This window comes from Rhinolophus sinicus, linkage group LG09 (assembly GCF_036562045.2).
Source record: "Rhinolophus sinicus isolate RSC01 linkage group LG09, ASM3656204v1, whole genome shotgun sequence".
Taxonomy (NCBI): domain Eukaryota; kingdom Metazoa; phylum Chordata; class Mammalia; order Chiroptera; family Rhinolophidae; genus Rhinolophus; species Rhinolophus sinicus.
This window is the reverse complement of record NC_133758.1, coordinates 104586884-104602716: the sequence shown is the minus strand read 5'-3', so window position 1 is coordinate 104602716 and position 15833 is coordinate 104586884. Positions and strand designations below refer to the sequence as shown.

General features: G+C 44.0%; 1 protein-coding gene across 2 annotated transcripts in view; it reads right to left on the bottom strand.

The window, feature by feature from the left end:
• CHN2 (chimerin 2) overlaps positions 1–12484 on the bottom strand; it is a 267473-nt gene extending 254989 nt beyond the window's left edge. The window contains exon 1 of one of the 2 annotated variants that reach the window (XM_019726170.2): positions 11659–12484. In XM_019726170.2, the coding sequence (XP_019581729.2) occupies positions 11659–11707 (49 nt within the window). In that variant the 5' untranslated portion in view covers positions 11708–12484. The remainder of the gene's footprint in view (positions 1–11658) is intronic. The other variant, XM_019726171.2, reaches the window with a different exon arrangement.
• Positions 12485–15833: the final 3349 nt, after the last annotated feature.

The following is a 15833-nucleotide window of genomic DNA, read 5'->3' as shown; positions in this document are numbered from 1 at the left end:
TAAAGCAAGCACAGGGCTCTCCTGTGGTCAAAGTTCAACCGTCGGGCATATTTAATGTCACATATGAGAAAACAGTACCCTAGTCACTGAGAGTACGTTCAACTCTGGACATTGATCATGCAGGAGATAAGACAGGACAGCTGGCTTCAACTAACCATGTCCCCAACCGGAAACTAACAACTCACAGGGCACTTCCTGAAGGAGACCTGATAAGGCTCTCTCTGCATATGAAAATCAGCAAAATAGTATTATTTGCCCAGTAAACATGGTTTAACAGTCTCACTGTCTGTGGGGACAAACACTCTAAAAAAAAAAAAAAAAAAAGGCTAATTTTTCTATAATAAAGTGAATTTTAATGAGCACCTTAAATCAATATTAGGCAGCCAAATTATGTGTATTAATATCTACACATCATTAGCATCAGCCCAAAGGAATTCTTTCATCGCTAGAAGTAATGCTAAGCTTGACTTTTCATTTCCCTTGGTATTTATTTACATATTACATATTTGGTTGAAAATAACTTGTTTGAAACCTAATCCACTTCTGCTTTCTGTGTATACATATACACACACACACATACAAGCAGACATACGACCATATATACTCGCGTACAGACATCTACATGGACATGTGTGTATATACACATACATATTCACGGCAAGAAGCCTCAGTGCAAAGACTATCAGACAAGAATTTTCTCCACTGGTTGACAGAAAAGCATGTCCCCTGTTCTCTTACCTTCCCTTTACCAATTCACAGCATTACAGCATTGCAGGCTTTCTTTGGAAGGAGGGCTGTACATAAATCTATGGAAAGTCTAGAATTATAGTGAAGCAAAAAAAAAAAAAAAAAAAAAAAGAAACCAAAGTAGAAAACCTGCATAAACAAGAATCTGATGAAAGCTTCAACCTGTCCTTCTCTATAGCATTTCATTTCAAAAGCACTGTACAGACCCAGGGATATCTCTCCATGTCCGAGACTAGAACAAACCAGGGACCTGGGAATGATGACTGAACTACCCTTGGTAGGGGGAGGGTAAGTTTCAGGCTAGAAAGTGGAAGGGGCTACAACTATGGGCACCACTGGCCAGTGAATCCGCAGGTCTGTATGGTGGAGTCGGTGATAAAAACGAGAACATTCTCCCTGGAGTCAGCCAGATCAGTGCTGCCTAATACCAACGTAACATGAGTCACATATGTAATTGTCAACATTTCTAGGAGCTACTTTAACTATTTTTAAATAAAGAGGTGAAATGAACTTTTAAAGTATATTTTCTTTACCTTAACATACGCAAAATGTCATCATTTCAACATATAGTCAACATAACATTTGTTAACTGTCCTTTGGTTTTGTACTAATCTTCCAACTCTGGTGTATCTTTTACCTGGCAGCACATCTCAATTCAGACTCGCCACGTGCCAAGGGCTACAGAGCCCACAGGGCTGCCATACTAGACAGAGCAGGCCTCGGTCTGGATCATCAGACCCTTATAGGTTGGTGCTGCAGCCCTCACACTCCAGTAGGTGCTACAGAAGATTTACCCACAAAACCATACTTCTCGCTTCCCGTTTACCTGCAGCCCCAACACTGATCTCTCGGAGTTATTCCTTGAAAGCAAAACGGTTTAGGAAAAAGTATATGTCTTTACATTATTCATGGGGGATTCTGTGAAATCATAAGGAAGTGCTAGGTTTTGTTTCCTTGAAGAAGCCAGTACTCAGCCAGCACTGAGGGTACAAAGGGCAATGATGGGGCACAATAAAATCCAGGGACTGACCCTCTGATTAGAAAAGAATCGCATAAGGTTATCACCCAAATGACTCTGTGATTCATACTGTCCTAAATTTATGATCTGAATTCTGACAGTAATGAGCAAACCGTACATGCTACAGTGCTCTGGCTATTACGGTTTCTGAGTCCAATGGCCTCCGCATCTATCCACATCTTTCCTGACAGTGCTTGACATTTTCAAGATACCTTCCATCTTCCCAATTTTGGTTGCACTTGATCATGGTAACAGAAGTTCAAGAAGGAGGGCAGCTTCCTTTCCTTAGAAACTGTCATGTTCTTGCATCTTATTTGCATGTGTTTTTCCCCAATTAAATGTGCTGAGAATTCCAAAAGCTAACTTTATTTTCTCAAAACCAGTGCATTTGCTTTGCCCCATACATAGGCCTTTTGCAGAAGCAAAGTACTTCTAGGCCAACGGTTTGCCGTTGGCCAAGTTGGTATAAAATCTCTTTTACATAACACAGCTTGGATAGGCCGCCAGCAACCTCAGTCCTCACATTCACAATTTTCCTATTTTCTTTATGACGTTTTGGAAGAGATACAATGATATGATCCAAACTTGTTTTGGACATGGGCATTTTTTCTTCTCCGGAGGGTGAAATTACAACTCCCTGGGGGATTTGTTCCAAAAAGAAACAGGGTTGCCATTAGGGAGGCTGCAGACCATTTTTTATAAAGCTGGAATCCAACTTCAGGACTAAAAGAGTTGATAAACATCTTAACTCTCCCCAGGATCATCCTTCAGCTGTCATTCCAGTTTCCCTCAGTGAGGAAAAAATTATTTTCATAAAAGAAGCCAATTTTCAAAATTAGTGAAATATAACCTAAGCAGGGCAAAGGAGTAAACACAGGATGGGAGGACATTCTATCCAAGTTTCCATCCTTAGCTTCTAATTTTACATTAGGAAAGTCCCTTAGAATGACTGGTGCTGTCCAACAGAATCTTCCACAGAAGGCTAGAAATGTCCTATTTCTGTGCGGTCTAATGTGGTAGCTACGAGCCACATGTGCTGTTGAGCACTTGAAACGTGCCTAGTGAACTGACAAACTGACATTTTCTTCTTTGATTTAAAATTAAATAGCTACACGTGGCTAGTGGTTACCATTCTGGACGACACAGCTTAATACAGTTAGGGCAGACCCTAGGTCACTTAAACCTTTGTGTCTCTATTGGCACAACAGCCTAGAGATCTAAGGCCCATTGAAAATACAAAGCACTTTATGCCTTTATTTTCCCCGAAAATATTAAATAATTAAATAGAACAGCCTCTATGAAGCCAGACAGGAAAAACATCTGCAAAAAATCCTCTAAGGACAATGCTACTCTTTAGGATGAGACTGGAAGGGGAATGGAGAATTAGTGTCCTGAGTGCATGGCTGCTAGATGCCAGTCCCAGTTCCAGCTCCATCATCAACTAGCTGAACAGCACGGGCAGTTCCTGGAGTTCCTCGGACTGTGATTCTCTGACTTCCAGGATGTTGGAATCTGCTCAACAACCTCCAAGGTTCTAAACCTACAATGAAATGTAAACTCAATCCAGCTTGGGAGAAAAATAATTCTCAGGTAGCAATTGTTGCATGTGGTCTCCGTGAACTCCTGTAATTTCGGTTCCTCTACCTTTGTCACTTGAGATATGAGCTAACGAATACATAGCCTGCCACCCGAGGACTCAGAATCTGGGAGTTTCCTCAGGTGATCACAAGACTTGATGTGCTCACCCAAAATGGAATGCTGGTGAAACCCCAGTGCAGGTAGTCCACTGAATGCAATGGACTACCATTCTTTTTTCCTCATTTTTTTTTCTTTCATTTAGAAAAATCTTAAGCCTTTAGCAAAGTGGCAAGAAAAGTACATTGAACAGCTATATAGTCTTCACCCAGCAGCAAGACTGTTCTTAAGTCCAGATACCTGCAAGTCTAGGAGTTCTCTCTGCAAAGTAATGACTGGGTAAGACTTCCCCGTTCATAATGTGGTGAGAATAAGTGTTAGTCCCGCTGAGTGAGGAGGGTCTGAGTAACGACTGAGGGTAACCTAGTAAAACTACATCACCGTGTTTCCTCTGTTAACAATTTCAGACTTCAAGTTTGACGTCAGAAACTTTTTAAACAGAGATAGAAAGTAACAAACCCCTTATGTTTCGAGAGGGAAAAGAATGGTCTTTGAAATCAGGAAGACTTTGTTCAAATCCAAGCCCTGTGCGCTCTCTGAACCTAGTTCTTTGTTTGCAGAATGGGGTATAATGTGTACCTCAGAGAAATGTTCTGAGAATTACATGAGATAATGTAAACAGAATGACACAGGAACAGCCATCCAGTACTGCTAGTTGGCTTTTATAGTTTATAAACATTTTCCCAAATAGTGCTTCAGGAATGACAACCCTGTGGCATAAATTCACCAGACATCGCTATTTCTGGTTTATAGCCAAGAGAACCGAGGCTCAGACATTATGGGAAGGAGAGAAGGATGGGAGGAAACGGATATCTAATGAGCAGATGCGATGGCCAGGTCTGCTGCAGGCTATGCTTCTATCACTTCTTTTAATACTCATATCAACTCCAGGACACAGTCTGTCACACCGCAGTTTGCAGTGAGGTATTTAAGACTCAGGGAGGCTAATTTTACTGAAGGCCACATAGCTAGCTAGTCGCAGGGCTTGGCTAAGTATCTGGTTTAAGTACCTATGTTAAGGGTTTAGGAGCCTTGGTTAAGGGGTCAAAGGTCCCGGTTATGGGCTTAAGGGCTCTGAGGGTGAAAGAGTCTTGGTTAAAGGTTCAAATGCTCTGGCTAAAGGTTTAAGTGTCCAGGTCTCCTGACTCCAAGTTTAGGACTCTTCCTATGACCTCTAATGAAGACCCAGAATGTGGGATCTCTCACCAGCTCAAGGAAACAGACTTTCTCACAATCTAGTTGATTCTTCCAGGCAGCTGGTATCTAGCCTGTCTTCGTGAAAACATGTTTTCTCCCCAGCAGGCCCACCAAGGCAAGTGGTGACTGGCAGCCTGCACAATGTATAGGTGATACCTCAACTCCAGGAATCTAATCTCTGGAACCTCTGACCTGAGGTGATTACAACATTTTAAATAAGACTATGAATATTAGAGAATGTCTATGGGAACTCAGACTTGAGTGATTTAAAATAACACTTTAGGGGCAGCTGGTTAGCTCAGTTGGTTAGAGCACGATGCTTGTAACACCAGGGTTGCCGGTTCGATCCCCACATGGGCCAGTGTGAGCTGTGCCCTCCACAACTAGATTGGAACAGCTACTTGACTTGGAGCTGATGGGTCCTGGAAGAACACACTTAAAATAACTAAAAGTTAAAAAAAATAATAATAACACTTTGTACTGCTGAGGTTATATTGTGACTGGGCTGGGGTTGGGTTACTTTGACAGGCCACATTGTTGAAGCAAGGCCATGCTGAAGTCAGACCATGCTGTAAGGACTATATTAAAAAACAAGCCCTCACAAAGATGTTTGATTAATAATAAATAAGGGGAAAGCAGACTATTTGCACAAGCAGCTGGTGGATGGCTCTCCCTGGGTGCACAGCTGAAAAAGTTTTATCAATACTTGGCAATGCACACATGCCAGGTCTTCAGCCTCAGACCCCAGTGGACAGCCACATGAGTCCCTTGGCCAGCACATTCCTAACTGGGTTTTCCTCTAGCCATGGAGACTTTAAACAAACCTCTGCCTTTGCTAGTAACTTCGAGACACGTTAAGTGTGTTTTGTCACACCAACCAGCCTGCACCAGCTATACAGAAGTCCATCTTAACCCTCTGACCATAATCCACATGAAAAACACAATACTAGTTTCCTTTCCCACTCAGAAAATGGAAGGAGAAGCAAGCAGGAAGGTGCTTGGAGGATTTGGAAACTAGTGACAGTAAAGAAGACCAAATGTAGGATTCACGAAAACCATCTCTAAATAGAAATCTGACCAACACACACTAAGAGGTGAGAAAATCAAAAGGAAAAGGTGGAGGGGGGAGAGAGGGAAGGAGGAAGGAAGGAAAAGGAGGAGAGAGGAAGGAAGGGAGGAAAGAAAGAAAGAAAGCCATTCATTTTGAAAATTAAATGACCTATTTTAGGAGCCATGAGATGCAAATACATTTATCATAAATGATTGGCAGGTGATAGATGGGTACTATTAATCATATGCCCGTCACTAGGTCCATTTCTCTCTGTCTCTAAGTATCTTGGCAGGTATCTCGATCTTCTGGCAAAAAACTATTTTCCAAAACATACCAATGTATAGGTTTTCCAAACCCAATGTCCGGTTATTTTCACCATTGTGCAAAGACAGGAGACCCTGCAGAGCAGCAGACGGCCCTCAGCAGGTCTGACACTGGGGCCAACCCCCAGGTGGCAGCTCAGAGAACACACTGTCCAGTTAAGCCCTACACAGACTGGCCTCAGAAAATACCTGGTGTTTGCGTTGAACAAATGGCAGCACCATTCAAAACACTTCGTAGGGTTAGTGGGAGGGGGGTAAGCTGGCATTTTAGCAAAAGCACACAACTCAGTGGGCCCTTGTTAAACACTGAAAACATGCAGTCATGCTTAAGAGAGCTTCCTTTCCGCTCAGATGCTGTATCCCTGGGTTCGTCTGTGTTACCACAAATGGACAATGAAAATCTACTCGTAAGTTGAAATGAGATGTGGAAAGGTCACCAGAAAACAGCAGGGAACAACACTCTACATCTGAGGGAACGGTTCTCTCAGGGGGTTCATTTGAGCTTTGTGATTTTTAAACAGATCTTTATTAAAAACATAGATAACATACATTATATTAGTTTCAGGTGTACAGCAGTTATCCAACATTTATAGACCTAAAGAAGTGACCACCATGGTAAGTCCAGCAACCACCTGACACTGTACAGCTTTGTGGGTTTTTTTATTTGCTATCTTTTTGAAATTCCAATTTTCTTTCTTTTTTTGTAATTTAAGATAACAAGGGTAATCAAATTATCCAGCCACTCTAGGTGATTATGAAATTAAATTATCAACAATTATCACTAAAACAAAGGTAAAGAAATTGCTTTTTCTCATAATTGAGTATTTCTGAAGTATCCAAATGTCCAAAAGAAGACTTCTCATCGCGAATGTCTGTTTCAACAAAGACACCCTGCTTTGTAGTGTTAGACTCATGGAGTTTCTAATTACACATATGTAAGTCTTGGCAGCATTGTTATCGTTCAGTTTTACCTCCCGCATCGAGGAAGATGAAAGATTTGTATATGTCACCGGTTGTGGTCCTCCAATAATGAGTAATGAAAATTCTTATTTATCACTTCTAGGATCACCATGCATGTGACAGTATAAGATAGCATTACAGTTGCCCTCCGTCCCCACAGCCATGGCTGCAGAGCGCTTACTAGAGCATCCTTGGACTTTGGAACCCACCCCTGGTGGGTGGGGGGTCCTGGAACCAATCCTCCTCAGATATCAAGAGATGACTATATTTACCCACCCCACACTACCCTTGCATAGAATCTGACGAAAGAATTCCCTCAGTTCATTCAGGAATGTTCTTTTCCCAATTAAGGTTTGATGACTCTGTAGCTAATACTGATTTTTTAGCTAATACTGATTTTCACCTTTTTCCATTTGCATTTTAATTTTAAAAGTCTGTGTTGATCTCATTTCTATAATTACAGTGTGTTTATCTTCTCAAAATCTTAACAACTTCGTAACCAGGGGTCCTTTTAATATTTAATTTTTTACTTAGTTCAGTTACTGAAAAACATCTCACAGTTTCTTTGTTTATTACCTGAGTTGATTTTTTTTCTTTTCTCTGTGAAATTTTCTATGTGGCAATCACATTACTACGAGCAAAAAGTTATTTCAATTATAAAAGCCAATATAATCCATGATTATTAAGGTAACTGTTTTGCAAATCAACCATTGTTTATTTCAGAATATAATCAAGTACCACAGGCTAGATTAAATGCTTAAGATAGGGATTTTTTTTTCTATTTAAAATAATAAAGGTAATCAAACCTTCCTGCCAATCGAGATGATTGTGAAACTTAATTACCAGCAGTTATCATTAAAACAAAGGCAAAGCAATTTCTCTTACACATAATTGAATATTTGAGAAGAAAATTCCTGAAGAGTTCTCAGAAAATGTATTTAAAAATGAATGTTAACCTGGTTGTTTCATTTGTTATGCCTCAGTTGGTAATATAGGATAAATGACACACGTGGGTGATACGGCTGAACAACAGTAGGTACGAACATATTCTCAGGTAACTTTGGGCTTAATACTGAGTAAATTAGTAGCTCTTTACTCCTTGTGCAAATACAACCAAACCTAAATGTCCCAAAGCTATCCCTCTAAGAGAGGTTTAACCCAGGTTACACGAGTTCACCGCTCCATGGACACTATAAAATCGACTCAGTTTTCAGTGCTCAATTGCCCAAATATGTCCTAAGGCATCTAGAGCTGTGCCAGCAAAGCCACTGCTACCTGCACAGAAAGAAAGCCGCCTGCACCAGCAGAAGCAGTAAGTGAGTCGGCAGCTCTGTGCACGACGCTGCTTATGGGCCTAGAACAGGGGTGTCCAAACTTTTTTCAATGTTTTTCACCAAGGGCCATATGCGGTAAAATATAAAAACAGCCGGGGCCACACACTCGAGGTGAAGTACGTATTGCCTCACCTGGTTTACTTAAGTAAACTAAATATATTTTTGGAATTTGCTGCAGGCCAATAAAACATGGATCGCGGGCCGCAGTTTGGACACCCCTGGCCTAGAAGCATAACAGTGCAGAGAAGAGGAACCACCGAGAAAAAGGATCAATAGCCCTAAGAAAGGAAGTTGAAAACTAGGTCATGAACTTCATCTCCAGGCCTCTGCCTACATTCTTGGCCCTTCCTGAAATGCCTTTCCCTCTCTGCTTTCTGGAAAACTCTTACTCATCCTTCAAGGCCCAACTCACAGGTCACTTCCACTGCCCACTCTAAACTAAGGTTGTCCTCTCTTCCTTGCACTCTCCTCCACATATGGCATTTTATCTTCTGGAATACAGATTGATATTTGCTTGTCCATCTCTGCTGCTGGATGGTGAGGGAAAGCATCTTGAGTCACTGTTCTGTTCCAAACACTTGGGACCTTGCCTGAAACCTAAAAGACACTTAATAAATGCTTGTTTAATGGAACCCCAACCTCCAGGTCAAATTTAACATGCAAAGTAAAAGGCAGATTTTATGTGTGTTTGACTTATTTCTGCACCTAAAAGTCTGAGCCATTGACTGCCATTTTCTTCATTCCTCCAAGAAGCAAAATTCATTCACACCAAGCACTTCTTAAGTGCCACACTCTGTGTGCTAAATGCTCTCCACAGGTTATCTATTTTAATCCCCTAACATTCCTATGAAGCAGTTCCTATTAATAGCATTCGCCTCATTTACAGATGAGGAAATTGAGGCAGAGAAGTTTACTCAGCTCAAGTTTCCTAACTCATCAGTGATGGAACCAGAACTCAAGGACAACAATCCCAGGACCTCAGAGCTAGAAGGAACCCCAAAATTATCTTCCTCACTTAACCTCGTTGAAGCAGAGGCTTATATGGCTTACTGCCTGGCCCACAGCAGCCCCTCCAAAATGGTGATTTAATGATTGATGGAGTGCCCTAATTTCTGAGATTCTGACCTTTGGCTGGGAGTACCCAGCTGCCACCACAAACAGGCTCTATTCTTTCCTCCCCAACACCTCTCACAGGTGTGAATTGCTTATATCACCTGAATTATTCATGAACCACGCCATGGAGAGTGTGCTTAAAAAGAGAACGACAGTTCTCCTTATTTTTCAAGACAAAGTGCCTGATTAACTGGTGAATCAGACAACATCAGCTCATGGCCCAGGTTGATTCACCCCAAATAATATATCCATGCCCACTTTTTGAACTTCAGCTTTCACATAATTTCCCAGTTTCCATTAGGATTTAAAATAGTGGTAACTAAGCAGGAAAAAGAACCATCATAAATAGCTTTAGCCTATCTGCAACGCAATTACCACTATCTAAAGCTTATGCTCCGCTGCTGCTTCAAACCCATGTAGTCTTCCTAAGGCTGAGTTAGGTTTTTCAAGAAGGTTGCTTAAGCTACATGAAGACTTGAAAATTCAGATGCCACAGCATCTGTCACTTACATCATCAGTAAATCATGTGAAACTACTTCCGTCTTGCCCTTTTTCCATGCTTCTTTCCCTAAGCCACTTCTCTCCCCCCACGAGTTGATTTTTCTAGTGGGAAGTTTTCTGAGAGGGAAAACCATATGCTAATCATGAGCCAACATCACTATTTTAAATTCAATGTTAGTCAACCAAAATGAATTGAGAAGCAGCAGCAGTGGTTTGGGGTACTAAAAATAAGCTGTAGCATTTGCTGAGTTCTCAGAATTAAAACCACAGGCGGCCAACTTGTTGCTACTCTTAATAAGATATGACTGTTCTGTCCCATTGGCTGCTACTACGAGAAACTGGAACTATAACATACACCTAACAACACTGTGCTGTTGATCAGCTGACCGTGATCAAGAAAGGAAGTGCCATTTCCCTGGAACTAAACCTGCCAAAGAAAGATAACAGATGGCTTTCAAGTGATCACTTTTGCCACATCCCAGCTACACCTTAGTCAAATTCACCTTGCGTTTATGAACTAGTCACACGTCTATAGATATGGTTCCTTCATGTCTGGCTTGCTGTCCAGTGCCTCCAACGTTTCTTCCTTTGAGTTTAATTTTTGGGTAATAATAAGCACACACACTAGGAATACAGTATTAATATGCTGAGCATTTCCATGAGGACTTCAAGAACTTCTTGAACCCTGAATACTGTACACTACACTAAATGTCTTATCAGCGACCCTTTAGGGTTTGTCATTCAAGTTTTCAGTGACCTGAGAGGTAGAAAAATTCTACCTAATGCATCATTCTGATTAGAAACCTGTCATGCTCAGAAACCAGTTGGTCTCCTTCTATTGATTCCTACTCCTTCAGATTCATTAGCAATTTTTTTCCTCTTCAATTAGACCTGCTGATCAACCATAGAAAAGCTGAAAGAAGTCCTCCCTTTTCTCAGCCGCACTTGAAAAAAAAAAAATGTATGCCTGGAAAGTAAAATTACAGAGCGTATTCCAAGAGGCCACACAGGAAAATCAATCTCTCTCTCTCTCTCTCTCTCTCTCTCTCTCTCTCTCTCTCTCTCACACACACACACACACACACACACACACACACACACCACCACACACCCAGGTAAATTGTCAGAGGCTGGGCTCAGACCTCCTGTTCCTAGCTCACTTCAATCAGGACCAGAAAGACACAATCCCTTCCATACTTCTATCTCAAACCCATGCCCCAAGCATGTGTCTCCACGGAGCTAATTTCTGAAACAAACAAAGAAAATCAAGTCTGCGAGGAGAGAGGGTTTTGCTCCCCTCTGCCTTGAATTCGGGCATCCGGCTTAGTGGGCACCGCACTGCAAGCGGGTCCAGAGCCCGGCGTCACCCTAACCTTCCCTAGTCCGCCAGCTCCGGTTCCAGCTGTGCCTGCAAGTGCGAGCCTGCCCGGCTCCTTTCGCTTCTCTTTTGCTGCTCCCCAAGTCCCCAGAACACTGGCGTCCGCACACTAAGGGTGCCACCGCTCTCCCCGCTCCTACGCTGTCAGATGTCAGGCACAGGGGTGCAGTGGGCACCAAGGGTGCTGGCAAACCAAACAAGTGTCACACCGGATGCCTGGCCTCACTGCTAGAGAGGGGGCAGGACGGCCACAGGTAGACGCTACCCATCCCAGGATGCGGGGCGAGGGCAGAGGGCGAGACCCCCAGCCCGGCAGCCACACGCGACAAGCGGCAGCTCACCCGAGGACACAGATGAGCCGGACAGGCTGGAGTTGCTGGACGCTGCCATCTCCGTGCACCCCGCGTCGCTGCTCGCTCAGCCCCGGTACGCACGCAGCCGCCGCTGCCCTCGCCCGGCCGTCTGCAGCCGCCGCGGTCCCCAGCCCATGGCAAAGTCCTGGGTACGCACAGAAAGCACCAGCCTCTGGACTCTGCCTGCACTTCCTGCTCCACCAGATGACGCGCTGCTGCCGCCGCTATTTATTTGTGGTTTCTGTCCCTCTCCGTGCCTTTGCACGCTTTTCTCCGGGTGTCTGGGGTAGGAGGTGGGAGCTGAGGGAGGCTGAGGGGCGGCCAGAGAGGACCGATCGTAGCTCCAGCCCCCCCAGCTCTGGTTCGCACTCCTCCGCGCAAGGCTGTGACCTGGGCACCCGGGCGGCCCCGCTCCGCCCCGCCTGCTCCCCGCACTCGGGGCTCCCGCCTTCCCAGCGGCACTTCGAGCAGCCCGGGCAAAGGCGGCGGGAGACAGACAGACAGAGCGACCTCCCCCTTTTCCCTCCGCCCCAACTCCGCTCGGCGCACACAAAGGAAGAAGAGGAGACGCGGGAGCTCCGGGGCTGGTTCAGCTGCCTTGGGCTTGACAGCTCCTGCGTCCGGGGCTGAAGGGGGAAGCTATGGACCGAAGGGCAGGGAGACAGTGGACCAAGGAGAGGGGCCCGGGGTGCTGGGGAGGCCGCCGGGGGGCGCGGGGCGAGCACGGCTGCCGTGCGCAGCGCAGCTCCAAGGGTTTGAAGGCGACCGGGAGTAGGGAGTGGGGGAAGGTGGCAGGGCTCCGGACGCCCAGCCAGACTAAGGAGCAGTGAGACAGCCCGGGTGGGATCCTGAGGGCGAAGGCGGAGTCACTAAGGACACGTTGTTAGGTAGAAGGGGACCTGGGATGCTGTGACCAGAGAGGCTGTGGAGTGCTTCTTCCACTCCCCTCCAAATTGTCCTTTGTTGCTCTGGAGCTGATGGTCCCAGCCCCACAAGAGGGTGAGTTTCCCAAAATACCTTCAAAACACCCAGCAAGCCCATCCAGCTGCACTTAAGTACCCCAGCCACGGACCGTGCCCAACGGGACCACCAGGCTTTTAAGGTTGGCCGTCAAAGAAATAAACATTCGAAATATGTCATCTGGCCCACACAAAGCCGGGTGTCAAAGAGAAAGGTTCTCCAACTGCCTCTTGCAAAGGATCCTCACAAAAGACATCAGACTGACAGCATGTCTGGCTGTGCCCTTTCGGGATAAGGAACGGCATAGGTGTGTGACAGCCACTGGAGCACAAGGTGTGTCTCTTCCCCCTGCATTTAAACCTAAATTAATTTCACTGGAAGGAAATATCATGCAGATTTTTTTTTAAAGTCTATTTCACGCTCCCAGCAGGGTAATCGGTTCTTTGAATCCTGAAGCAACAGAAAACTGTGAAATCTGAACAGAAATTGTTAGATCAAAGGCAAAAGCAAACATTAAAGGAATGAAAGTGCTCTCATTATGTAGCCAAGTGGAAAGTGTTCACATTGGGGAAGTTCAAATTTTAAAAATGTGGTTAAAAGGACACAGTTTAAAAATTATCAGGAGTGACACAGGCACCGCAGCCAGTCCTCGGGGGGTCCACACCAACAAAGCACCTAACACACAGTGAATAATAAATGCTGAAGAATCACAATATTGTACCCACGTCACACTTTGTAGTCGATTTAAACTATTTTTTAAAAATTCCCTCCAGGATACCATCCCCATGGGTCTTCCCCAAAAGGCTCATTTTTTAAAAAATGCAGCTTGGTGACTCGTTGAGGGCTCACGAGCACTCTTCAGTCCCGCTGGACTGAGTTTTCCTGACTTTCCCCTATCAGAACTTGAAACATGCCCACCGGGTATAAAAAGACCCAAGCACGCTTACCCACCCACCAATTTTCTTCTTTTAGTGCAACAGAGCCTTGGGGCCTGTGGCTCAGCACAACCGTGACCTCTGTATCAGAATGGGACTTCCTGTTTTCCAAGAGTTCTGATCAAAGGCAACACCTACTTGTTTGACAAGTAATCTATGTATCCCGCCAGATCTTTAGATGCACTACTATCGGACTTCGCTATGTCACCTAGTTGTCATCACCTGGGCTTTGAAGACGACAACATCTGGCTGGGTTCAAACTCTGGTTCTGCCACTTATTGGCTACATGACCTTGAGCGAATTGCTTTCACACACTGAGACTTAGTTTCTCCACGTGCAACCAAAGTCCTGTTAACATAGGGTGTTGTGGAGATTGAATGAGATGCTACGTGTAAAGCCACGGCGTACCTGACATAAAGTTCAGACTCTGTAAGGGATTGTCAATTGTTCACTTAAAAGATCAAATCTACAATGTGAACAATTTTTGCTTTCCCATTGCCTCTGGAGGTAACTAATCAGCAGTGACTTGTTCCACAAGGGAAATGTCTAATCTTTGGCCCAAGGTTAATAGCTTTCTTGTCCCAAACTGAGCAACAGGTTTCATTCCTTATCTCAGAAGTCTCACAAAGGGATATCAAAGTCTCTTTCTGCAATTTGAATAATATTTACCTTCATAGAGCTTTATGGTCCTTGGTTAGACAAAGTAAATCATGGCCCTATGAAGATTATTTTGATTACCCCAAATTGACAGATGAAGGGACCAAGGGGTACTGGCTGTGGAGGCACCACTCCAGGGCACCCTGTGCTCTACAGAAGCAGAATAAGAGGGAGCCTAATTTTTTCCTACTGGGTCCACAGGCCAGAAGAAGGATACAAAAACAACAAACATACTTGCTGAGTGGAAACGGGATGACTGGGAAGGCTAAGTTGGTTAGTAGGAGGTGGATGTAGCTCTGAAACCCATTACTGTGAAGAACACATGAAAAGCTCCAGGTTCAGAACTAAACTCTGAAAGCCGATCAGTAATTTGGATTGTGAATGCCACAACCAATGGAGAAAACGTAGCAGGCGTGAAGGTTGCCTATCATTTTTCTTAGATCCAGAGGCCTAAAGTTCCTGCTGTTCCTTGCACATGCTTACAATCAGAAAATGAGCAGGAGGTGGCTGAAAAAAGATGCTAATCCCCTCCTCAGGAGGCTCAGGGACCTGCTTGTGGAACTTCCAGAGCATTTCTCCAAATGAAACAATAAGAAAATTAGTTTAAGTATTTTTATTCATTCGTGCCCGGCACTGATTCTGGGTGACGTCTATTTACCAGTACAAAAGGGAATATGGGGGCTACCAAGATCTTAGGTCTGTTTGACAAGGAGGATTTAAAAAAAAAAAAAAAAAAAACTATATATTTTTTGACATTTCTACCTTCTTCCTTCAAATATGAAAAGACTTACAGGACAAAAGAAGTTGTGTTGATAATTTGGCCTACTTAGGAGTAAAAATTGCCGTTTTACCTTGGCTTTCATGCTAATTGAACATTTAAAGCCTTCCCACATTTCATTCCCAAACATATTTCCCATTCTCCCCTTCACAAATGCAACCCCTTCTCACGGTGCCCATACCACCTGGGGCTGGCAGCACCAGCCTTTCCCCACGTCTTCTCTACTGGGCATCTTCCATATCGTGAAGGGTCAAGTGCAATCCACCTTCCTGGAGCATCTTCCCTGACGGCCAAGCCAGAAGTCAGCTTTCCTGTTTGATTTCCTCTAGTCCTTTCTCTGTACCTCCCAACTGGCAGATGCTCTGTCTAATGGTAACTTTGGAACATATTTTATCTCCCTGCTCCATTAAAAGCTTCCAGAACACAGGACCCTGTCTGTCCAGCCTTTGAATTCCGTACCACGATTTGCACACGATAGGTGCTCAGTAGATAGCTGTTGTAAAGCAAGTAAACCAAGGAATACATGACTCCATAAATGGTCAAGGACACCCATGACATGTCATACCAGTAGCTGTGACCACCGAGCAACAAGAGGATGAGTAATACATCTGGAGCACAGAAAGAAGTTGGTGTGTGTGTCACGACACTCTTGCTGGGAACAAGAAACACTGAAATGGTGAAAACCTAAGAATAAAACTTTGATGGAATAAATGTTTGTAGTCCCCACCCCCATCCCCGGCTGTTACAACTCATGTAATTTATTGTTTACAGAGTAGCTCTTATGTTACTGTAATTTGTTTATTTTTGTTTTACTGTTCCTTTGAAGTTTAAAG